The following is a 26,532-nucleotide window of genomic DNA, read 5'->3' as shown; positions in this document are numbered from 1 at the left end:
TAAATACACTCGGTCATGTTTTCCTTTTCGCGGTGAGAGTATTTTTTTCCCAATAAGGCGTGATGAGTGAGCATAGCCATGCCGTTATTGGCATTCAAATGATGTGTTCAAGCAAAAAAACGGAACGCTTCGCTTGTTGGTGAGCTCACACCTCTATGTCGGACAAACGAGAGTACATACTGGCGCCATTAAACAGGCACCTGCTATGTGTTCCGATTATACTATGCTAGCACGCATTTGTGCCGTTATTGTTAGCCATATTTTTTCATATACTTAGGCGCTTATTAACGCATTCGTGATCTTGCTTGAGATGTTTCAATGCTGTTTATTAAATGCTACTGATTTATCTGTGATTATTGTATACTGGTTAACGATCGTGTCAATATTCGTTAGCAAGAAACGAGGGGTTTTGTGTTTTGATATTAATCGCTGGCAATAACGGTTCTTAAGATTTATGGCATGGACGTGTTCAAGAAGTTATTTATTCATCCAGAATGGAGGTAAATTCAAAACGAGTTTGATCCGAAATCATAGGAATATAAACTGCTTACTTCCGTGACTATCAGTATTGCAGTATACACGTGCATAAATGGAATGTTTAATCCGTTTTGTTTGGTACTTACCGGGTAATTGGTCAGCATCGGAGCCGAAGAGAACACAGAGCCCAGTCTCGTAGTTGACGGCACGACAGGTATCGTTGGCTTGGCACTGCTCAAGGCAGTCGGTCAACATAAGTGTGCCGGGGATGTCGTCTAGGATGTGAGACGGCGCCGAGAACACGTACCTGCGCAATGATAACATGATACTTTATAATCGGAAATATACCAAGATAAAAATGAACGTAATTAATTCAATGTGGTTTGATTTTTAATCCGGTTAGCGCAAAGCACTTGAAGAACACTTTCCCGAGACAGCTCACGAGCGAAGTCGGATCTTGATAACTTCACTTGTCGGCTAGTTACATCGGCTTAATAATCTTAATTATGTGCAATTATCGGTCACTCCTCTGCTTCTACTAGTAGCAGACTATAACAGGGCAATTAAAATTTATGACTATAAATATTCTCGTACCCGGTCACAAGTTCGAAACCGATCATCTCGGGATCGCATTCTTCCAAGGAGTTGGCGGGAGCAGACGGAGCGGATGCTCCACTGGGAGCAGAAGGTGGAACTCCTCCCGAAGCAGTCTCAGGCACGGCGGCGGCGGACGGTTCAGCTGGCTCCTCAGAAACGGGGTCCTCAGGTGGCGGTGCTCCTGGATTCTGATACCCCTCGGGAGCAGCTACTACAGCTGGCTCCGGTGAACCAGATTCTATGGCAAGATTGTCTTGAGGTGGCGCGTCAACTGCCGATCTTAATGTCCCTTCGAACTTTTTTGCGGCTTCAGCTGCGTAAGCCAGTAACACTATACTGAGTAGCAACCGCATTGTGCTCTCTGAGAGGGGCCGTGGCAACATTCGTTATCTGTAACAAAAGAAAAGTGTTGGTTAAAAAAACTTTTATAGCAATTTAAAAGTACGTAATTGCATGGGAAGCTCTAGAATTATCGTATATAAAGCCGTTCAGCTTCTGCACGCAACCATTCTTCCTAGATAGGGTAAATCGTTCAATATCTTACGGCCATATCGAGCATCGTTTGCTCTAACTATCGATGAGATGTGTTCTATTGATACGTACTTGTATACAATTTGTGGACTCTGTGCGACAACCTAACCCATGCCTCCGACCATATTGGATACGATATGAAATATAGCTTTAACCGATAGATACATTCGATATTACCATAAATTCCGTTCAATAATATCTGTTATTTATGTCTAAATAATCGGTTTATGTTTAGTACCTTAGATGTCTACCCACGATCTGAATAAATAGGCATAATAGTCCACGTAGGTTCATAAAAGTTAATTAATTAAAGTTTCTGAAGATTACCTTTTTTTACAGGTGTTTTATAGTACTTATCTCACATTACATGTAAATGTGTTCGGCTTCAAGTGATGCGCACGAGAAAATAAAAGGCGAAACAATTACGTGCGCTGTCTAAGGGCATTAGCTTAATGATTGCCGTCTCATTGTAATTAACTTGCAACAGCGGCGTATGTAACATAAGACACGTACCAACATCATAGAGTGAACTGCGTTAGACGTATCATTACACAATCATAAACTATATTCATCTGTTTTTCTAAAAAGAAGTATGTGTTTCTTATGATTCATGGGAAAATTTTTGATGCGCTTTCACATGGCAATGTGAAAAAATGGTCACGGCACTGTTTTCAATTTGTGCACCTACTTTCAATTGTCTTTTATTCATATTATTTATTTTATTATCTTATTTCCTGTTCTCAGCTTGGAAAACCACTAACTGATAGTTTAGCAAATCTAATGCCATTGGAACTAGCTTCTCTCAGTGGTGTTCGTGTTACTGAAATTATCCCCATAATTTGCAGCATCATGTAAAGAAATTATATAAGGTGTAACTATATCCACGTTGCACGCGCAATATTTGTAACGGTTACGATGTACATTCACTCAACTCACTCAACGGTATCACCACTTATATATTTTTGTTCTTTTTCTGACAACAAAATTGGACTGAACGCACCTGACTCGGAACAACGTATTAATACACTTAAGTAAAGTCCAGTGTCATGCGAAACAACATAAAACAATGTTCCCGCAGACATCTATCTGAACCTCTTGCTAACATTTTCAAGAAATTATAAACCGTATTAAACAAAATTACAGACTTCTTCCAAGTGTAGACAGCTAAGAGCAAGCCTTATGTCTTAAGCACCATAGAGCTCTTAATGTAATAGAATTCTTTGGACTTTATGTTGTAAAGTGTATTTCTAAATGAAACGTGTGTTATATCTTTGAATAATAGCCTCCGCTTTTATTCTGTTAGAGGTCTTTAACACGGATATCAAAGCAATTTTATACTAATAAACCGTCTACATGGGTATTGTGGGAACAGATACGAAACGAGTTCTTGAAATTCGTTATGAACTTATGGCAATGTACCATTTATGGTTTAAATTTGTTATTACTTGCTTATTTTTATGATTTTCTCTTAATTGGATCTACAGCATATTGAAAAGTAATTATTTAAATGATTACAGCGGCGCGCAAATGTGCGCATACGCACGGTTGAATGATACCGCCCAAGGAAACCTAATTCATTTCATGCGTCGTGTCTCGTGTCGCTCACGGCCTGATAGTAATTTGATCTGCCCGTCCATTACGAAATTAAATTACTCGCCTATAAATGCTCACTGTGTCACAGTCGTATTTTTTACTCTTTTCAAACCCGATCAATGATGGAATTCCTATACATATTGTAATGAAATATGAATAACCATGGAATTTAGAGACGTGACTCAAAAGTAAATACCATATCAGATATGACACTGTTAAAAATGATTTCGTGCTCAGTATCTAACAATTTCCTAGAATAAACATTACAACGGGGCGCAAGCTAGTCAAGGGTTATTTGTCATGGTCTTCACAGGCAAAGTTCAAACAGCAAAGTATTAATAAATAGGGACGGGCTACGGCGTCAATAGCGTGAAATAACAGGAGTGCCGATCATGCTCAGCTGTAGGTATTTCTCAGACGGGCTCGGCTACGGCTTGATCGATTCCGATTTAAGTAAAAAGCTTTCACACGTTACACTAAAATACTAACGTATCAGTTAACCTCGAATATTACTGTGGAGAATTCAAATGAAGAGATACAGCCATACGCAGTAGGTAAGAGTATATTTTATTAAAAGCATGTGAGATTAATGCGAAGTGTCGCCGAGTTCCATTCTTCGAATGTAGGATAACAATTAATTTCAATTATTTACCAACGGGGCTTAACAACTTTACGAGTAAATATATTTTGCAAGATATTTTCTTCGTTCATATTCATTAAGATTTGAATGTTCCATGCATGTGTATTGCCATGCCCTTCCTGCTTGCCCCGACTCACCTAGAAAGTTAGCATTGCAAGCTAATAGCATAAGGCATGCGACATTATGTTCTCCACTCCCAGATGCCACTTATAAAGCTTTCAGTAAATACTTATTACTCCACAAGAGCTTAATGAAGTTAACTTTCCTTAATGTTTTAGCATTTATAAGTATGTTAACAGATAACGTTATTTATACATACATATGTTTGTATTTAAGTAGAAAGCATTTTGCGACAGTCCTTTAAGTCCGTTTAATATTTGCCTATTACAGCGTAATAAACAATATCAGTTCGTTGCAGAAATTGCAAATATAGGTAAATAAGTGTCGTTTGAAGCAACACGGAGGTTCTTCACAAGTACGCGTTGACCCGTATACCTTCGGAGGTCGTGAGCCAGAAGCATAGCGTGGAGCGCACTTTCGCCAAGTAGGTCGCACCTCTTACTATGAAATACTCGCAACACTGCTCACTCCCAATTAGCTTCACGTGAGTACTATAATCACAGGAAGAAGACTATTTTAAAGTAAAAAATATTCTTCACTATAATACAAAATATCTGTGAGAAAAGCATTATTTTATCAATTTTGCATAATCATAAATTGTACGGTCAGACTTTAAAATAAAAATGTACAGAATGATTAAGTTGTAGAAATTCAGCCACCTGAAATCTAAGCTTTTCATTTCGACTTTTTCAGGGGTTATGATTGGGTCACTTGATAAATTGTAGGCAACAACAAAAAATACACAAAGAATTTTTAATCTTCTAAATAAAATCATGACAATTATATGTCTGAGCGGTTTCTTTTCTCGTTTTTGCTGACAATTTCGGGGAAGTCTCCAAGAATATAAAAATAGGCACTAAAAGTCTTTATGTCTGACATTAACCGCTTTCAGAAAAAAAAGTGTTAAGTTTAAAAAAAAGTAGTGTTGTAGTCGATAAATTGTTGAGGTGGACATTGGCAGTGCGAATGTGCGGGCACGCTCAGCTAGCTTGGAGCAGCGATCAGATGGGGTCAGCGTATTCAATGAGCCGGATGCCTTCAACCTGCTATTTACGTTTCACCATACCAGTACTGGTTGGCACACTATGGGTAGCGTCTTCGTTTTCTTGTACGCTTTACAAGTGATACGATAAGTAATCCGTCGCAGCGATCTTTGCTGCACAAGTAGGTTCTACATAAAAGGAAACTGCGATTGTACTTTTTACAGATGTTTGGTTCATAATTTAATTAATGAACCGAGTGATTGTTTCAAAATAACTCTTTAATGAATCTTCTGTAGGTAATTATATGGAATATCTTTTAATTAAAAAGTCTATTCATAAATACTTCTCGAGTTTTATAAATAGATTAGTAACAAAAAACGCTGAGGAGTCGAAATTCAATCATTGTTTTCACAACAGGATTGTCCATATCAGCCAATCAGGTATTCCAAAGATTCTGTTCTGCCTTGCACATAGTAGGCAGGTATGCACAAAAAGTTGTGCAAAGTTTTCGTTTCAGGTATTCATATCTATATCAAAGAAGATTTCCATGAACGGATCTCTAGGTTAACAAGATAATAATCTTTACTTCTGTGTGATTTAATGCAAATTATCTTCACATGTCCAATTTGTAATATTCATTAATTTTACATACGCTGTACATAAACAACGTCGTTGCTCTAAAGCTACTGGGTATTTAATCTGCAGAATTATATCTCGGTAGTCAATCTTATCTGCAGTTAACTGCAGCTTTAAATAGGTTTACTGCGCTTTGACCAATTGTAAGTTAATTAAACTTTTTTTATGAACATAGATAGAGTTAACTACCAGTAAAATACGTATGTGTTGAAGTGTACACATTATTAAAAGAATTAATTTTATTACTTAAAAGTGTTTGATTTGAAAAACAGATAATTACTTACTTATATTTCAATTCATTTTTATTAATACCAATTTACGACCCATAAATGTGCAAAATTTTATGTTGCAATATACGAGGCAACTAAGTATATAATACTACGTTTTAAGTAGTGTGCATAGCTTATCTTCGTAGCGGTAATAAAGCGGACTCCCGTTAAAGCTAATTACAGAAGCTATTTGAATATATCTTCGACGCCAGTACGCGATATAGACTGACGTACCCGTCAGAATACAATGGGGAAGCTGAACGGCTTAATCCGCTTGTCTGTAAACTATTAGGCGTGTCTAAGTTCAGCCATTAGCATCGCTAAGAGAACGTTCCGCGGATTTACATTGAATGAAATTGTAATTTGTTGTGTCTCTTCTAATGGGGTGGCGGTTTCCTTATGTGCGGCGGCTGACAGCCAGGATTGTGACAAGCCGCCCTTAGAAGGCGCCAGTCCTCGGTCGGCCGTCAATGTCGTTCATTGTTCAATGCCTATATATGAACCACAACACGTCTGGGACACATAAATGACCTTATACGTGCGCGGTTTTAACCAAACACCTAATTTTATAGCACGTTATAAATATCGAATGTGAAAAAAATGTATTCCCAGTCATTAAATTAACTATTCTTAAACCAGTTCCAAGAATAGCTTCCAAGTTACTTGCATTCTTAGAGAAAATTGTATGTTAATCTTATCAACTTAACGCTGAAGAGAAGTTCAAGCAAACATTTATTTCTTTAAATTAGATCCTCTTATTTTCTAAATGTCTGATATAAATAGCCCTCTAGACAGTACACACGAAGAGCTTGTGTTTATAAATAAAACAATGACGTGGGCATTCAAGTCCATTTATATTAGTCGTAACGACAAACTAGCGATCATTTACAATGAACTTTTACTCCTTTAGGCAACACACGGGCTCTAATGATTACACGTGCATGGCAGGCAAATGAATAACTAGCAGATAATCTGACTCACGGTTGCGAAATTTATTAACTCGCTGAAGACAGCAATGAACATTTTTTATTATGCCTCTGCTGTATATTTATGTGGACAATGCGGGAATAAACTGTCTGGCGCCATTTATTTGTTCTTTCAATCGTTTTGTCCTCCGAACTACTGGAACATATAGGGCCAACTCTCTGCAAAAAATATCTGATTAAGTTCAAAATCTATATACATTTCTTTATGAATATAATTAAGTAGCCTTATACTGTTCGTGTCATTATAATATCAGGTTATTCAACGTCATGTCATCATTTGAATAACGTTACCGCTCAAGATCCGCGTAACTTCGCATGGCTGACGCCGCAACACACATAATTGGCCTATTACTTACAGAGGAACGTCCGAGTGGGTTGAACAATTCTCATTATAATAATTAAACATTAGAAACCATTAGTTCGCAAGGTAAACTTGTTTAAGTGAATAGAGCGTCCAGCAAGGGTTCTGTAAAGCAAATATGTCTAAGATGTCCTCTTCGGAGAGGTTAGTGGGTTGATGGCCCGCGCCAGCTGCGGGTTGCCCCGACGCGATTTACATTAATGAGGAAATCTCGATTTCTCTGATCCCGATCAGTGCATCGTACACAACACAACCTGCTGCAAACCGCCTACGTGACTACACTTATCGTACTATAATGTTTATTCTAAAATTGTTCAATTAAAACACGAGAAACCAACAAGCATACCTCTGTAATTCGTCTTTCTGTCGTAAATCGAGAGCTTGTTGTGGATTTCAAGCCTCGAAAGCTCGTTAGCATATCTTGATCAACTTGTAAAATGTTTTTCTTTGCCTATGTTATATGATTTACTTTTATTTATGTTTGCGTTATTATAAAGTTGTACGTAGCCTAGAAATGCAATTTAGAGTGAAGAGAGACACAAATCATAAAATGCGGAATTAAAGTTACCTTTGTACGAACTCGGTCGCATACGAAGAGCATTTGACCGAACAACACTCGTTGAAAGTATTTGAAATATTGGACCACTTTCCATGATGTAGCTCAGGGCTCCACATTCCAGTGGGCAGGTGGAAATTGCATCGTTTTATTATTCGTTACAACTCGTGGTCTTACAACGATTGTACGGGCTATTTAAATAAATAGATACGATTACTTGTTATAAATTTTTATCGAAAATATCCCATTAAGAAGATTGTGGTGTCTGTCAGCACATGATATATCGTTGTGGTCGTAATGCTATTATCAGCAATGAGTATTTTCTGATAATGAGACATCGTAAGCTATTCAATTAAAGATTACTAAACGCTGAGCTCGTAAAATTAAAGAAAAAGGCACTGTTACATTGTAGTAACAGTTCAATAGTAGCTTTAAACAATAGCAAGAACGTGCAATCTGTACGGCAATATATCAAGCTCACGCGAATCAAAAGAGTAATACGTGTAATTTAAACACATCATGCGCTTACCTACATGATTTTCTAACAAAGTTTTGTTTGAAAAAATCTTTCGATCGTGTTCGGAATGACTTTACTAATGATCAGTACTGTATAAAACGTGCGATCTTAAATTACAAACGTATAATCCTGCCTAGTTTTCTCCGCGATTAATCATGCTAACCCAATGAGGGACTAGAGTCTAAATCCTATAATTTTGCAGCATTGTTCACGGCGGCGGACTCGCAGCAATCGGAAGTAGGTTTGCAGTGCACTCGTTGCATCCGTGTCTTCTTTGACTGCCTTTTTACTTGCTCTAATGTAAACATACAGAACTACCTCTCAATTATTTCTGCAGTGCAAGTTATTTAAGGCTACGTGTTATGGGTGTGACGACCTTGCAATGCCAGCTATTATATAGAGGAAAGTGTACTGTGGTCACCTGCTGTATTATCGACTGCGACATCGCAATTTGTTTCTGTTTCTGCCCACATCATCCTTTGTGGTGGTGTGTGCAATTACATACATCTCCCCTTACCTTTGATTACTTTCGAGGTGGTTTCACTTATTTTTTTTATTGTCATTTATTTTTATAACTTAATGATACATTTACTCAATGATTTCACTTACGATAGTGTGCACATGTTTTTATTTACTGACCATTGTACGATATGTTTAATTTTACCTAAGAATTGTGGTCGTCTTTTAAATGACAAGCTATTTGCTTAATAGTCAGTATACTATTCGAAGATGTGGCGTTGAAATTGGTTTAAGCTTTATGGTTACATAAAACATTTTCAACTTGAGGTATTTTTACGTACCTAACTAGATTTGCACTTACCGTAGGTACTTGACCAATAAACCAGAAGTAAGTTGCTGAAATAAAATACCTTGTCTACCACTTTCTACATCGAAAGTGGACTTGCAACCCATTATGGACAACAGTTAACCTGTTTTCTAACTCTTGTTCTCTGTTAAGTTTATTTGGACAATTGTCACAGCAATACTTTTACAAGAATTGTAGCCTACGCAAATTACCTACTTATATCTCAGCTGTGTACGGCCTTATTCCGTAGCTCTCGATGTTACACATTTTCTATTCATGTCTACAACAACCTTGATGAATTAATTTTGGTTTACACGTCACTAAATTAATACTTAAGGGCTTATTACACTTGACTAAATTCAGTCGTCTAAATGATTCAGTCTCTAAATTCAGTCAAATGTAATCGCATTTAGGATGATAGGTTTCATTAAATGATTTAGAAACCTAATTAGACAAACCTATTTAGACGACTGAATTTAGTCAAGTGTAATAAGCCCTTAACTTGATACCAGAACGTCAACAGGTTATCAAATTAATATTTACAGATAGCAATAAATGAGAACTGAGAATGAAGCCATGTTGGCTCCTTGCGGGAGCTCAGAGTGGGCGATATTCCGTAGTTTACATGAACCGCTGTGGCTTGCATTCAATTTATTTAAACTCTGCATAGGACGATTCATCTGTTTGATAACATCGATTTGAACCATTAAAACTTACTTTATGGTCTATGTAGCCAGGAGGTGGTCAGTAAATTTTGTCTAATACAGGTTTGTGTCCTGTCACATCCTTGTAGGGCTATGGCCGTATTCGCACCTGTTCCGCGGGCACCCACTAAACCGGTTCGATCCTTTTCCCTCATTTGATTATTTCAACCCAGTGCTGTAATCTTTACTTTTGTAACTGTAACCGTCTCGTTATCAGCTTCTTCGATTATTGATACTCCTTTGGCAGAACCAACCTACTTATTATACGAGAAAACTTCTTCATTTAGTGAACAGGTTGAAAAATATAAATATCAACCGAATGGGTTACGGTCTATTTCTTTCAGATTCTATCGTTTTATTCAATTACTGTAAAAGGTTACAAAAGAAAAACAATACAGTTATACTTTTGTGTTTTATGAACTGCAAAGAAATAAGTTTTTGATTGATATCTATGTCGGCTATTGCGATTTTTTGTCAGGTACTGAATAACTACAGAGAGATAATTCAAATTCGTATTTTGCTCTAAATGAAATAAAGCAATAAATGTTTATCATAAAAGAGACTAGCAGGCCGCGGCGCCGCCGGCCGACTTGGCGGCGAGTGCTCTTGCGTACACACTGCGCCTTGCACTTCGTCGGTACCTTTTATTTTCAGACTACATCTGATATTTTGTAAATAAATTTTGTACTAACATCTCGCGCAATGATTTATTTATCCGTACATTCATAACATAATGTTCAGTCAATTTAATTATGTGTAACATTAAAGCATTGGCTGGCATGTCAATTGCGGCTCGTTTCCAGAACTCGTATGTGACGAACAAGTCGGGCGGCGTTGTAAAGCATCACACTCGTGAGTCGATCGAGCATTTATTGCCTCTAATGGTTTTATATGGCCTATCTCGTAAAATCACAGTACAGTTGTCATTCTCCATTTTATTACTTTGTACCGGAAGATGAATTGAAGCTCAACAACTGAAAAGTGGAACTATTCATATTTAAGTATGAGCATAATATTACGTTAGTTTCTTCATATGGGTAGTTTATAAAATTTAATTGTGCGGAGACTATTATATTTGCTAATAATTTGTAGCTTTATATATTTTGTCGAATTCCTATTACGCAAATGATACGATCCGCTCGGCGGGCGTCATTGCGGCTTCGGTCGTGCGGTAACGGCATCATCAATCATCTGTAATTTGATTTCTATGCTCAATTATTGCGTTCGCGGAGGTCGAGGCGGCCGCACACTCCTCTTCCACGTACCCGCGCACTTGCTTCCCGGGATATTACACAAACATCAGTAGCTAAGCTCTATTTCATGTCAGGTACACTGTAGGTCAACTAAGCCTAATAAATAAATGACAGGAATGCTAGTATCATAAGCCACTTTCCAATCGTCGAGACTCATGCAAAAGAAGATTGCGCTCCAAAAGATATCGTTTTTGAAAAATTTGGTGTCCATTGTCATCAAATAACAATTCACTTTTTGTACACGCTATCTCATTTTGAGCTTTTTTTATTAATTAACCTTATTTTTCGTCTGAGCTACTTGAGTTTGGAAGTCTCAACAAGCAAAAAGCCACTGTCATGTCTCGGGTAGTACACAATGGAGTGCCGTGACGCAGGCGCTAGACATGATAATCACAAGTAGCGCATGACAAGCGCGGCGCACGCGCGTCGGTCACGACGTCGCCGCTGCGTCTCCGCCCCGGGTGACACTACCCGAGTCGAGACTTACCGATACGCTCACACGCGGCGACCTTTCAGATAAACATCTTTATACCCACTCGCCAAACTAGGTAATATCACTTGTTTATGCCGCCATCTATCATACCGCCGTGACAGACGATGACTGGTGCACTGCTTACAACCGGCATCAAGAACACGTCCTCTTACTTAACAACATAGTAGGACGGTGCTAACGACATACTCATTGGCTATGTTAAGTGGTACAATCATGCTTATTGCTGTTTTATTGTAGGGCGTGGAAGTTTATGGGTTACGGTAGTGAGTGGATCATGCAGTTTCTAGGGTGTTGATATGTTTTCGGTTTCGTTATATGATGTGAATACCAGCACAAGGCGCGTTTGAAGTTAACTGTCCAGCAAAGTGGTGCAATGTAACGGTAGGCAGCGCGCTGGGTTGCGCACGAGCACTCGCAGTCTCTGCCACAGCGCCTGCGCCGACCCTTTCACTCCTCATTATTCTCAGAATTCGTCAATACGCAGAAAAATTCAATTCGTCACTATCATTTCTTTTATTAAAATGCGAATAGTACAAAGCGAATCGAAAGTATCGTCAATAGGTCTTCACATTCCTGGTATTACTGAAAATACAGCTATTTGGTAAATCACCTGACTAGAGTAATGTTTTTTCTGTCTACTGCAGTTGTTTAAATTTAAATAAAAGCAAAACAAAGTTAACGGATGAAGAAAATCTTGAAGCTGGAAAGTCTCAAAGAATGTAATGATAACAAAGTTTCATTTACGAAAAGACTGATGTGAATACAATAGTAAATTTCAAACCGAGGTTCATTAATTTCTAAACGGAGGATCATGATGTACAGTTGCGTTCGCCGTCAGAGCTGACTGTTACCAGTAATGAGAATTCATAGAGTATGCGTAAGATCGACCGAGACTGTACCATATTGTGTGCATATTAGGACTGCAATAATGATGGAAAGATCGATTTCATATTATCCGCATACGGCAGCTTGCGACCCGGTCTCGTAAATACAATCTCGTATCGCGTCAGTGATACATCCTTCGATACTGGATGAAATATGAATCAGTAAACCCTCAAGAGTTATGATGTATGATAATGAGGTATAGAAACGAATTGGATGCAAATTGGTATCCGAGTAATAGCCAAGGTGCAGTTAATCTTTGTATGGTAAGTACTGGTACTTGTGCTTTGGATATGTGTATTAATCTATCTTATCAATCTTGCTGTACAACTTATGACCTCTGTATTTTTGTGATAAATGATGGTCGGGTACATTTAATACTCAATTGGCGATTTTGTCTTTTGGAGTGTCGTGCGTAGTTGTCGACCACAAGGAAATCACACAGCGCACTGTAATGACGGCAACACGTACGTGATAGATTCGATTTACAGGTTCACTTCAATCTTCGCAGCAGTAGGTGCGCGGAAAATTGCGTTGCGGCTTTACGGGTGTCCGCAGGATCGAATTCGCGATATTGATTGCGCACATATAAAACATCAAATACTTCTAACAAATATCGTTTGCACTTATTGAATTCGTTTCGCATATAATGATAGTTAACACGTCAATAAACTCGTGAGGCTGAAACGCGTTCGGCACGTGCTAGCAATTTTTATGATAGAAGTTTATCGCGTCGGGGTTTCGTGAAGTTGTTAATCTTTTTACTTCTTAAATCTGTGCTAGCTTAACAGCGTATGTATATAGGCAACTGTGTTAAATTCTGACTAGAAAGTTTTGTAACTAAAACAGCTTCCAAACACTGTAATTAAAATGACGGAAGTATTATCATAAATCAAAGTATAGTATAAACAGTTACACTTATAGGTAGCTCACTATAGTTAATAAATAAACAACCAATATGATTAATGATAGCTTCTATAAAATTATGCATTGAATTCTCTTTCGGAGGTTTTCAATTCTCGCCGATCATTACACAATAATGTTTCAGTTCGATTAAGGTGCATTTATCACTTATACTTCGCTGTCGTATTCAATTTTATCGGCATGGACGCGACCGTTAGTCTTGCAACTGGAATTAGGAAGTAGAATACATAATATATGTAGATGAAATCTGTACATTCCCTTCCCTGTACTCGCGTCGAGGAACGCAATGACGAAATTACGTAAGACATCGGTGGTTACTAATTGGTAAGTGGATGCCACTTGTACTCTGCGCATACCGGTCCAAGACTAACGGGCCTTTATTAAACTCGTTACCGCACAAAATCATAGACAGCTATAACGTTTAAAAAACATGTAATTATAGAATGAGCATCATAAATCAGTAGCCTGTCGTAAATAAATGACTGTACTCAATACAAAGTGATTTAAATTAAGGTGCTGATAACTCCATTACAGAATTCTTCATCGACTGGTTTGGTTGTTCCCAAAATGAATGAGCCATCAAGAAAGAATTCTGCTTGCTAAAAATATTACGGAGGCGGCGTCTACATGCCATTCCTAATAAGCAATATAAACTAGTCTTAAGATACTATTACCTTTAAAGTATTAATACCTATACTTGTCACACTTGATTCTTTTTAAAGAGCTGCCAATATCAAATTTAGTTAAATCAAGATTCATAGCCCAGCCCAGTCATTGCAAAGTTATTTCTGAGGTTTTTTGATATTTTAAAAAGATGGTGGGTTTATTGTTTTAAATTAAATTTAAGAGACTTGTTAATTTTTGGCTAATATAACTCGGATATTACCTATCTATGAAAACTTTGATTTGTTTAAATAATCTCTAGACGACGGTGCAATTATTCTGTCGGTACTCAAGTAGTAGCGCGAATAAATAATGCCTTTAATTAGAAGCAGCTAATAAATTGTCTAGTCGTAATATATATTTTATTTGTAAGTTGTGCGTTTAAAATCTGTTTACATGCGCTCTGGTAATGAATGCGGACTTTTTGCCACACGTTAGGAGGCACGGGTATTGAGTTCGTGTCTGCAGTGGCATATTTATTGCTAGCCTCGCGCGTTTTATGTTTTCTTAGTTCCATGCGTTTATCTCGTCTATCCTTCTATTCTTTCCTTTTATTAAATTTAAATTTTATTTGCCGCAGCACCTATTTCTCTTGACATGTTTATGAACGGGCTTGGGTTTACATGTGTTATGAGACGGGGAATGAGTCGTACAGATAAAATCGTCAGTGTTAGTGTTTCCTCTTTTCATTATAAGTATTGGATTAATATTAAACTAAGAATAGGTATCGAAAGTAATAGTTGTAGTAAAGTTTGGGCACGTTGAGCAGGCGGGTCTGCGTTTGTAGCGAGGCGCTATTCTGTGCCGGGCGGGTGTGCCACGCCGGCGGCGGCCACGACGCTGCCTCCGCCTACCGCGCACGTTGCCATTGTTACTCCTTGCGGCTCCATCGCACCCGCACACGATACCATGCACCACCAATTAAAACTTACTTTACGATCCTACTCTAACTCTCTTCTAATGAAAATATTTTATACCGAATAAATCCCATTGCAATACAGTACACGACCGTGCTTTATGATGGTAAGAACATTGTTCCGACTTGCATTCGTAATACAATTACATCCAGGAAATCACGATATTATAGTTCGGCCATTCAGAGAATGCGTTCCTGACACGTCGCGATTGAACTGACGACGTAACTTTGCAATGGCGTTGCAGTTACGATAAAAATATTTTTGCTGGTTGTTTACCGTTTTAACAATTGAGGAGCATTAAAACAACATTATTATATCAATAATCAATGAATGTAGTTACGTCGACAGTTCAATCGCGACGTGTCAGGAACGCATTCTCTGAATGGCCGAACTATAGCTACACGTTATTTTCAACTGTTTGAATTGATTTAAGAAATTACCTATAGACTATTTAGTATTGCTATCACTGCACAAAGAAGCTTGTATATAAAAATGGTACGTTTGTAAAAAGCATCACATTGTGATTGTCCCTGACGAGTGCCCGTTATAGTTGGGCGCCGTCAACGGTCATACGTTTTGCACGCACCATGCAAATGTCCAGGCGCGAACTGCGGGCTATCTACGTCACATTAAGCTAATATGTAATTGATTGGTTCCCGGTGCACGGGAGCGGCGACACACTCCTGTCCCACTGATGGCGGATGCAAAAACACTAATGTTATAACGGTGCACCATGTCTTCCGGCAAGCAATATGCCCCTAGGTGCTTACCTACTCTTTAAACTCTTTACAAATTGAACGGCCGCTTTCAATTGTAGCGGCGCCGGTCATGTGGCCTAAATACATGCGCTGCAGCGTCGATACACATACATGACAGCTATGTGCATGCTCGATATTAATCAACTTAAGATTTCTGACCTCCGTTATAGATAAAAAATCTCCGGAATGGGGACACTCGGACAAATTAAAAGTGTTAAAAGTGAACATTTAAAGTAGGCCGACATCAACAGATAATTATCGCATGCACTTGAGATAAAAACATGCCATTACATCGTCGCTGATCATTCAAGTGAAAAGATAAGCATTTAAATTAAAAGCCTATCAATTAGTTTATATATGTTTGTACTGCGGACTGTCAATCACTTTCCTCGAGTGTTTAATTATAATGCCACCTACTAATGCTGGTCACGCCTCCTACGAAACCGCATTTTGAGCCGTTTAAAAATAATTAACTGACCACCTAAATCTTCGAATAGTTTTTTATATTATAAGTTAGATGATTAATGTTACTAATACATAGCAATCAGGCGGCGTGTATACACATCATTCATCTGATTAGGAGTACGTAACGGTACACATTGTGTTATAATGGTCTTTTACTTGGTTTTGTTTGCGCCCATTATTTTCGATGCTCTACTATTTAAACGGTGGAAGAGGTTCCGTTGCACGTGGGAGGCTCACATTGAGGATTACCATTGTTTCATCGTTTCACAAATCTTTATCGTGTAAAGTTATCTTTTGGAAATAACCTACAATGCATTTAAGGAAACTATATTAACTGAACTCTTGGAGAGAGCTTTACTAATGGTTGGCCCATTAGACTAGTAGTCTATTTGTTGATTCGCGTTTAGATTTCTTGTAAATCACTGGCATCGTAATGGCACATTTAGATTGAATTTGTAAAGGGTCAATACTCCTACACAAGCGTCACGTCATCTTACCTCCCGTTATCGGCGATTGATCGAACGTTTACGAGGCTCGTTTAAGCACAGCATTGCGCGATTCATCATGATGCTATGTTATTACCCAATAAAGTAGGTAAATGATTGTTGCCGACAATATTGAATTCACCTGCCATTGACCGACATACTTGACACTGATACAAACCGTCTTACCACAAAAACTTTTAAACGTCAGTTTATGCCTTGTCTAAAAAAATGTCAAATTATGACGTTGACATATGGTTCATTTTGCAGCCAAAATTTTATTAGACAAGTGTAAAACAGGGTTTAAAGTTTTTGTAGTAAGGCCCAAAATGTTTACGCGTCTAGATTGTGAAGTCTAACAACCTGGTCGAATGTCCATACAAGTGTAATAGTGTTCTACAAGCACTTTACTCGGAAAATTCCTTGCGAGAAGCTGGTCAGGTGCAAAAGTAAGAACGTTTTTATAGTGTAGGTATCGCGATAGTTTACCGGAACAAGCTCGCACGTAATTTAAGTGGAGCGATGTATTGCGGCCGCACGATGAGACGCGAAACGATGTCGGCGCGCGAATCCCGTTGGGGCGGACGCCATTACCGCCCACCGCACCGCGCACGCGTAGAAAAACCGACCTCAGTATAAAGATGTCGTGCGCAGATAACATTGGACGGACACTTGACAACGCCGCCTCCTCCTCGACCTCGACATGTTTATCTTTGGAATCGGGGCTTTACCGCGAATATTCAATTATGTTCATAGTTCACACAGATCCCGCCATACGATCACATTTGTTGTGCGGTGTTCCCGACATCTTTGCATGCAAGGCGCCTAACACCGCGATGCGGCGACAGCGTAGGTTTCTAAACAGCGGTCGTAAAACAAACAAGAACGTGTAAAGCTAAGGCGGCTACTTTTACACAAACCAGAAAAAATACGTTATGTACATTTTAATGCGACATTATAAGTACCGTTAACTAGTAAGTTAGGACCAGTTTGATAATATCTGGATGCATACGCATGATGGAAATCTCGATTCACTGAAAACTTTCGAAAGAAAAGACATTCCAAACTTTCTGGCTATCATGCCGCAATTGGCTCACGTAGATCGCTCTGGACATTCTTAAAGCTTTGCCTACGAATGACGACCTCCTTTTCAGATATCCTTTCGTAGCGTCAAACAAAAAGAAAATATAAGTTTTCATTTATCCTTTTTAATTTAACAGAAAGAGTATAATCTATAAAAGATTTCAGCTTTAAGTACTAATAAAGTGAAACTAATAAATACCAGGCTTTCTCAGAATCCGTGACTTCAAAGTTATTTATTGTTCTTTAGCACATGAAATAAATAATTAGCGAAGTAGTAAAACTAATTGTTTAGTTAATGATCAAGCTGGCTAGTCGACAGTGGGTGGTCTGCACTATATATAAATGAATGTAAGTCTTGAGTGCGCCTTCGCTAATGTCACTCCAGCTTTTCTCCCAGTATTATGTTTCTTAGAGATTGGCAATCAGCATAACGATTACAGGCGCTGTAACTCTTCTGTCAACTTAGCCTTCCGTGTGTGTAATGACTTTACAATAACTGCTCCCTGCCTTATACAGGCATGTTTGCTTTAACGGAGCACGTAACTTAGAAGGTAACGCACGATTTAGTATAACATGATACGACTAATAATGCATTAGCATGGTGTATGTTAATTGAGGTACGCAGGAGCCATAACCGATCGGGCTGCATTGCTATCACATACCGTAAAGTTAAAGGTAAAGCGCTATCGCGTGGCATATCTATACGGGTCGGTCGCTATCTATTGTCAATTAAAAGCCTCTGGCGGAGATCTCGACCGCCTCTTGCTTGTTCTATAGGATGTACACGATTGCTTCCCGATGCATACCCTACGCCTCAGGGTGGATATTGCTCGGACATTTCCTGTATTACTACTTGTGTGCCTGCATTCAACTAATCTCTATTCTGATTGTTCTATAAATTAACATAAAATCTATTTTAGTTTAGATTTGAATCGTCTCTTGATTCTTGTTCAATCAGGAAACAATATAGGTACATGACGGCTGGTTTCAAATAGGTTTGCTTTATATTTTGTTGGCTTTGCTCGAAGCTCCGCCTCTTTGATATAGTGGCTTAGCAATGACTTGTTATTTTGAAATTACTGCTATTCCCCTGAGTTATTGCTTTACTGCATTTGCAATTGAATAAGTTTGTTACAAAATTCCCTCGCGTAGTTACACTAAAGATTATACGAGGATCTATGATCTATTTGAATACAACCGCACATTTTTTTAACTTCTTATGATTTGTTTTAACAAATGTTCTAATGTCAGTGTTGCGGACATTAAAACAACAATCAACTATAAACTGTATTTAAACTACATCCGCTTCGGAGCAAACAACGTTAATCGATGATTACCTATTAAGATAACGTATTGCGGTGCGCGGACGCAACTCTTAGATTAACAGTGTCTAGGCGTTGGTAACGAGACTATCGTAATTGAATTAACACAAGAACGTCACGTGTAGGCTCGCGCTGAGGCGACCAGCGGCGCCTGCGCCGAGAAAGTGATTCCATGATAATAAATCGGTTAACTGACATACGAGATAATTAAATTAGCAGTAGCATCATAATAAATTATCAGCGATTTGAATGCGGCGGTATTGTTTCTATGATCTACCGAAATTAATGGGTACTGTGGTAATATATTTATGTATTTTAATTACCCTGACATAAATTTATTATGATCGATCACACTGATAAAGCTGTGGCATTTAGTTATTAACTAAATGATTTTCGCAAATGGCTAGCGGTCTAGGGATGTAATAAACGACTTGTTAACTGCTTATACGTTTTGTCTTTCCCCTCACAAAAACTTAAAATCCTGGAAATGTTTACGAAAATTGTTAATGGTTGATTTTATTTTATGAAAATAGCAGTAATGGGAAGAAATTGCCCATTTAAGGTGCTTAACTGACGAAAATGAATGCATATGCGCACGCGATGTGACGCAGATTTCAATGGAAGGTAAGAACGAGGTATTTTCACTGCTGTAAAACGGTACAAGTAACAGGATAATGCTGCACACACAAACCGGTTCGTATTTTTGGAAATTGAGGTGCTGGCTCTTGTGATTTTTTTTTTGAGAATCCACCAGCGTTGTATTGTCCTAAGGAATTTAATGCCCACCTGCAAATTCTGAGAACGCTGTTCTTGACTTTTTGTTGAGCATTTATTTTTTTATCATTTCAATAAACCCGAGCCAAATTGTTTCATTAGCGTGCACTAAAAATTCAAGAGTATTACAACAAACTGAAACATACTTAAAGTACTACTTAAATAAAATCAAACAGTAATAAAGTAATTCACCGACTTTTTATATCTCATTTATCAGCGGTGTATTAATTCGAGGTAATCAATCATTAGGGCAGTTTTTCATTTGTAAACAACGGTACATCGGCTGCTCATCACGACGAATCGTTTCGTAACATCCGTACATCAATTCTGGTAATGGGCGCTGCATTAATAACGATACACGCGTACTTACCGGACTATATCGGCGAGTCATTTAGTAAGTAACACCAGAAAAACTAACTGTAAAACTGTTTGCACTTCGGTGCCTCTGTTATTTCTTTTTGATTTGTTTCTGGATAGTTTGACAGTATTATTACCGGTTACCATGCAATAGTATTTTATACAGTTCCCGTTACAGCTTTACTGAAACTATCCTAATTAGTATTAATAATGCCAAATCGTGTATTACGTGCTATTTATTAAATGTAAGGCTAAACTAATATTTATAATGAGGGCAATAATGGACAGTAGAACAATCTCTCGAGACGAAAGGTGTTATTTTCCTTACATTTGCTCTAAGTGCTTCCTCTCCGGCTAATAAGACATAATGACGTGTTATTTCTGAAGATTCACGAATTCCGATCGTAGAGTATAGTACGAGGGGTTACTAACCTTGCAGCTTCGCAACCGCTACCCGCAATCCGCCACCGCCCGCCGTGCTGCGATCAAAAGAAAACGCCATTGTTAATTACGCAGTTTACACATGAGTATATCTCAATTATGACATGTTGGATTATAGACAGGTGACTGTAATGACACACCCGCGCGCACCATTCTGTGCGAGTGCAGGCGCTCGTGATTCTCTCACTCGGCGAATAGAGCAGGACCACTTCCCCGTATCTACTTGTAATTACGAACATTTTGCGCTAAAGAATTTCCCGGAATGCTCGGTGCACCCATAATTCTGTTGTCTATTTACATAACATAAGTAAAGCCATTAGTTTTGAACCAGACCTTGCCGCGGATGCATCTGTTTACGACATGTCAGTGATGGTAATAGCAGATAACCACGGCGTATTATGTAACACATTTCGTAACAGATATTCGCCGGAATTTATACTGCACATTACTTTACTGTTTATGTTACCTTAATGTGGTGAAACGATGTTTATTTCACGTTTTCTGTAGCACCTACAATGTTGTTAATTAAATTATTCAGCCGATGTTGGTGCCTGCCCCTTCAGTTATCCGGGAGGTGAGAATGGCCATCGGACTTTACATAAATTATGCTAATGAAATAGTTTACTACCTACTAATATACTCAAAGTACCTTTAAGAAAATACTTAAAGCATTAACTTATTATGTAAACATTTTAGATAGTAACCTAAATTTAAAATACTAGACTGCTGTCTAGAGCTAATGAATTATGTAAAGTGTCGCTTATTGGATTCAAAGTTGCGGGAAATTGTTTTAATTCAACAAAGTTTCGCACGAGAAACTATTCTGCTCGTTTGTCGGAACTCTTCACTTCTGTATTCTGTTGCGTTATTAGAGAGAATCGCCCGATTTAAATATTAACTGTATCCCTTGACCTGCAATGCTACGACACTTGAATTAAGTTGTTCTTCGAAAGTTGATTATACATTTTCTGTGTTTTTGTTCCAGGTAACTATAGCTATGAATAACATCTTGATACTTTGAGCTGCACATATTTGGTATGTACCCTCTATAGTCATATCCATTCCAAGAATTTAAAATTTCCGATATGAAAACCAATTTAGGCACTAACCATATTCGACGTGAATACATAATAATCTTCATCTATCTCACAATAATAGATAGGTAGACTGACAGAAGTGTTTGGTGGTGGTGTTTCGTTTCATGTCGCAAAAAACCGTAAGTAGGTATTGGAATATAATTATGACAAGGATAAAATAAACAGTGTACCAGTTTCCGCTTGAAGTCTAATTAAAGTACAGTAACGGATGGTAAAAAACTGATTTATACGCGTCACTTTGCATCGACCGCACGTCATTTAAATGAAACACATGCCACTTATCTTATGCCAACTCAATTTTCTCAATCTGTTCCATTAATCAAATCACAGCGCCTCTACATACGTTACGTCACTGGGCAGCTCTCATCGCGATCCCACGCTTGAGCAAGCCGGACGAATCGTATCGCTAGAAAAACTTACCGATCAGTCAGAAGTAGTCTTGACTGATCCTAGTGATCATTGAACCTTAAACGGCACTCGGACTCCCATAGATTGTTTTATAGCTAAGTAAACACGCTCGACTGGCTTACAATCGCAATTTCACAGTCAAATAACAGAAACATTCACACAAAACCATCCTACACGAAGAAAACGAGAGTACTTGCTAGTTTTTACAACTCATCAAAAAACATTCCCACTTGTCTTGGAACAAACACAATTATATTAACAGTTATAACAAAAAGTCGCGAGTTTTTGTAGTAAGTATATGTAAACGATACTCTATCTGCCAACTTGACTTACATATTCGATAACTTGTTGAGTTATCGTATACATATGCAATGAAATAACGGATAAACAAGTCTTCGATTCGCTTTTATTAATCTGTAATGTCAACATATCTAGAGAGGTTTCAACTTGTAATTTCTTTGCATGAGTTTACAATTCTTTTAAATACTTTATTCCAATTTACAGTACAGTTCAGACTCAAAATTCTTGATGTTCAATTTCATGATTCATATATGTACTCATACATTTGCTACGCTTAAATTGAGACATCAAATGTCTTTCTAATAGTGAAGTGCAATGATATTTAACGAACACTTTTTTGTAACAATCTCATGTACTTTTTGTGGTTTTATTAATTACATCTCAAACTGCGGTAGCCAATACAGACACTAGTTAAATATAGTTTTTTTTTCTTTGTGTGTATTTGTTTAGACAGATAAACTGATATGTATCAGCAGCATACTTTTTATCTAACAGATACATTTATGCATCGTAATAGACGTTATATTTAAATCGGCCTTATTATCGAGATCAAGCTATAATATAATAGTGTGAGAGCAAATGTTCTTTGCTTGATTGATCTTTTGAAAATTACAGCTACTATTTCATTTTAGTTATTTCTTTGAGCGTTAAGTATTGATTTCTGCAGTTGTAATTAAGGAATCTGAATTGTAAAGAAATAACCGTTATGTTTGTTCAGTGGAAGTTCAAGGTTCGCAAATCTATGATTTGCCGTTTTGTTTCGATTAGTATGACGCATAAATTGTTGTGGTTGGACGTTGCGGTGCACGTCACGTCAGAGGCGATACGCTTGGGCCGTCAGCGTGGAGTGCACCCTGCACGCCTCCCGCGCACCATTTGTCAATGTCGCACCTAACACTGTTCTCACGTGACCAACACCAGGAAGTATTTTTACTTCCATTACGTAAAGATCACTACTGAAGATGCCTCCGGCCATGCATTGTAATCTAACGTAGTAAATTCACATTAGATAACGGAAACCGAACTAGGAACATGGATTGTTGCTCATGGATTCGTGCCCTTCTTATATCAGGTTTTAATCAGATGCATTCAATTCCCGATTCCGCGTTGCTACTAGCACGTACATATTCACATTAGCGAGTGCTTAAATCTTTACAGTTGGTTGTGTACCAAGTTAAATATAATTTGTTTTATACTATTGTCTACCTTACCAATATCCTTTCTAGCTATTGGAAGAAAGGAAGTCAGGTCGACAACCTGTAAATATTGACTCATCTCGGAAAGGCACGCGCCTAAACACACACGACTGGCGTGTGCCACATGTTCCTTCTAGAGAATTTGTTTCGTTAAAGAAATTATACACATTATTTCAATATGGTTCCACTAATATTTAACAGTTTATACCTACTTTGGAAACTGTTTCGGCAATTTTTTTTTTGTTTAGACTGTTTTATGCCGATTCTTGTGGGCTACATAAGACCACTACATTCGCGGAATGTTTTAAAAGTAAAATGCATTCCACTTATGGTCGCTCGGTAATCGATATTGGCTATCACTTAGGAAAGGGGTAAGCGTGAGAATCCGCAGTAACCTTACGAATCATGAAGCGTATCACATTACGAGTATTTACGGGTTGAACTTAAATGGATCTGCAGCTGCAGATTAGTAGATGGCGACGTGAAGACGCGATATGCACCTTCTCGACGGACCTCCAGTATGTCACCCGAGCACCCACGCAATGCAACTGTAGCGTATGGCTCCGCATAAATATTACCCGCAGTGCTTGTCTCTGAAAACTCGATAACTTGCAACTGACTAAACGGTCTCCAGTCCACAAAACACTAGATGGTGTTGTTCATACAAAGCACGTTCCAAACAATAGAGAAATAAACCATGTTCTATTTTACACCTCCACTAAAGTCGACCTGAAACATTCTTCACTACACCCAGAGACAGTTTACTTATCTATCTCGCGACCTGTCTCTATATTGGACACTATAAAATCTTTGTGACTCCAGTTCAAATTATTTTAGGGTGAACGAACGTAATGTAAAAAGTGACCGTTGAATCGGAATATTTGTTTGGCAATGAGTTTTGTATAATTCGATTAAATTTCGTAAGTCGGCCGTCGACCTGCGCGGGCGCAGAGCACGACGTTATTTTGGAGCTATGTCTACGTGATGCCACGCATCTCTTACAGCCACCGTTCCAGTGGACTGCATTACTATTGGTAGATTTCACAGTGATGGAAAACGTGATTGTGTCTCGAGCCACTCCGATTCAAAATTTCATGGAACGGTTTTGGCTCGATGACGATAATACGTAACATTGAAATATTTCTAGCGCTCCCACTGTTTGTACTTATTTCGTGCAAGATATAAAAACTGTCAGGTAAATTATAAGTAACTGTGTTAAATTCGAAACCTTTTAAAATAAAACTTTATTGGTATTTTAATGCTACATCAATTGATTAAAAATATTTTGTTATTGTTATGGACTAGGAATGTAATTATATCTTTCGCTATTCACAGTGTTTATTAGTTAATTACATGTGAAGCTATATGCTATTGATCAAAAGCTGCACTTAAAAAATCGTATCAGAAAGTGGCATGCTCTAGCTATAAAAAGACACTGTGAAGTATTCCAAAGAAAATAATGCAAGATTTTTGTAGCTGAAAAAAGTAATGGAAACATTTACAAGAAACTGTGACTGCTGCCAGAATCATCTTCAATGCTAACCGTGAAATCGGCTATTTTACTATTGAATTAACAGCGAACCGGTGTGACCGGAATGGTCTTTTAAAATAATATCATTTTCGTCTAACTTGACCCTGTGAAGCTGAATATTCAACCATCCAATTCATAGTAACTTAGCAGACTTGATGGCGGAAATGCAATGTAACTCATTGTTAGGGCCTGACGGTAATTGTAATCGTTAGGGCTGAACCAAGCGATCAGCGATGTGAACAAGGTTATGGGGTTCTAATTGACAGATCACAACGACGGCAGCGGACACCGTAACCGCCTTTATCCAGGCTAACTGTACCACTACCGTACGACACGGACCGCCTGCCGCTTGGTCGCTCGTACCCACCACCGCAACGGGAAATGCCGTCCTCAACCACGTCAACCTTCGCTTTGTCGCCACATCATTTCCTCCAGGAACCGCACTTAATAAACCACAGCTAACAAAAACTTTTCGACTAATAAAAACTGGAACTTGACTGCGCCCATCATTCTCTTACAGAATTACACTAAGGTCAGGAGTATACTTCACAGTACCGACTACAAAAACGTAACGTCGTGATATCGTCGCCTCGGCTCTTTAACTTTTCTCTATTAAAAATTCCACCAGCAAACTCTTTCTGTGTCATATCTATTGGAGATATTCGCCGTGTCGGTTGCTAAGTGAAACCGTCGCAAGAATCTTTTATTCTTCTTAATGCGAGCCGTTTCGGCTCTTGTTCGGGATCCTACTGTGACAGCCATTATAATTCCGAGTGAATGTGGAAGTATACAAAGACGGCTTTGTACCCGCCATAAATATTTATGAGTAAGTGCCTATTTTCTACACACGTGGGTCGGTGGATACGCACGATACCACCGGCCTAATTGGATGTCTGTAGGCGCGAATTTGTTTCACTCTGAGGGGAATTCCTTATTTGTTTCGAAAAGCAATTTATAATAGCAAAATTTTACTTCCTTGTCAATACGCCCTCGCCTTTATATACTCCTTATTAATTGCCTCACTATAATTTTACAAATTCATTATTTAGCGGTTCAGTTACGGTTATATAACGATAAATACACTGAAGATACTAATCCTACTTTCTCTTAACTAGTTTCTTGAGGCCACTATAAGAAAGTAAAACCCCGCTATGTTGGCGCTCGCCCCGCGTCCTGTTGACACACAAATTGATATGATAAATTATTCTGGAATACTGATTTCTATGACACTCATTTGTGTTTTCGGTTATTCTTGCACAAAAGAGTATTGTTTTCAATAAAAAATATTCATGCAATGTTTTAAAGATGGTTGTCAAAATCAGACAGTTTTTGATGTTAGAAATAACTTCACATAAAATATGTCTGTTGTAGCCAAAATGTTTCATAAAACAGTTAAAGACGGAAACTGAAA

At 38.2% G+C, this 26,532-nt stretch overlaps 2 protein-coding genes across 3 annotated transcripts in view; one reads left to right on the top strand and one right to left on the bottom strand.

Moving 5' to 3' along the window:
- The window catches only part of LOC124634273 (autophagy-related protein 16-1), a 153,623-nt gene that overhangs the window by 25,119 nt on the left and 101,972 nt on the right, over positions 1 to 26,532 (top strand). The gene's annotated exons all lie outside the window — the stretch shown is intronic.
- LOC124634271 overlaps positions 1 to 26,532 on the bottom strand; it is a 53,905-nt gene that overhangs the window by 8,851 nt on the left and 18,522 nt on the right. The window contains exons 3-5 of the mRNA XM_047169743.1: positions 20,581 to 20,627; positions 1,072 to 1,464; positions 624 to 784 (exon numbers count right to left, since the gene is read on the bottom strand). Coding sequence (XP_047025699.1) covers positions 624 to 784; positions 1,072 to 1,457 — 547 coding nt within the window. The 5' untranslated portion in view covers positions 1,458 to 1,464; positions 20,581 to 20,627. The remainder of the gene's footprint in view (positions 1 to 623; positions 785 to 1,071; positions 1,465 to 20,580; positions 20,628 to 26,532) is intronic.

The sequence above is a fragment of the Helicoverpa zea genome, chromosome 11, assembly GCF_022581195.2.
Source record: "Helicoverpa zea isolate HzStark_Cry1AcR chromosome 11, ilHelZeax1.1, whole genome shotgun sequence".
Lineage (NCBI taxonomy): Eukaryota > Metazoa > Arthropoda > Insecta > Lepidoptera > Noctuidae > Helicoverpa > Helicoverpa zea.
Note: the sequence above shows the minus strand (reverse complement) of the source record. Positions and strands in the feature narration are given on the sequence as shown.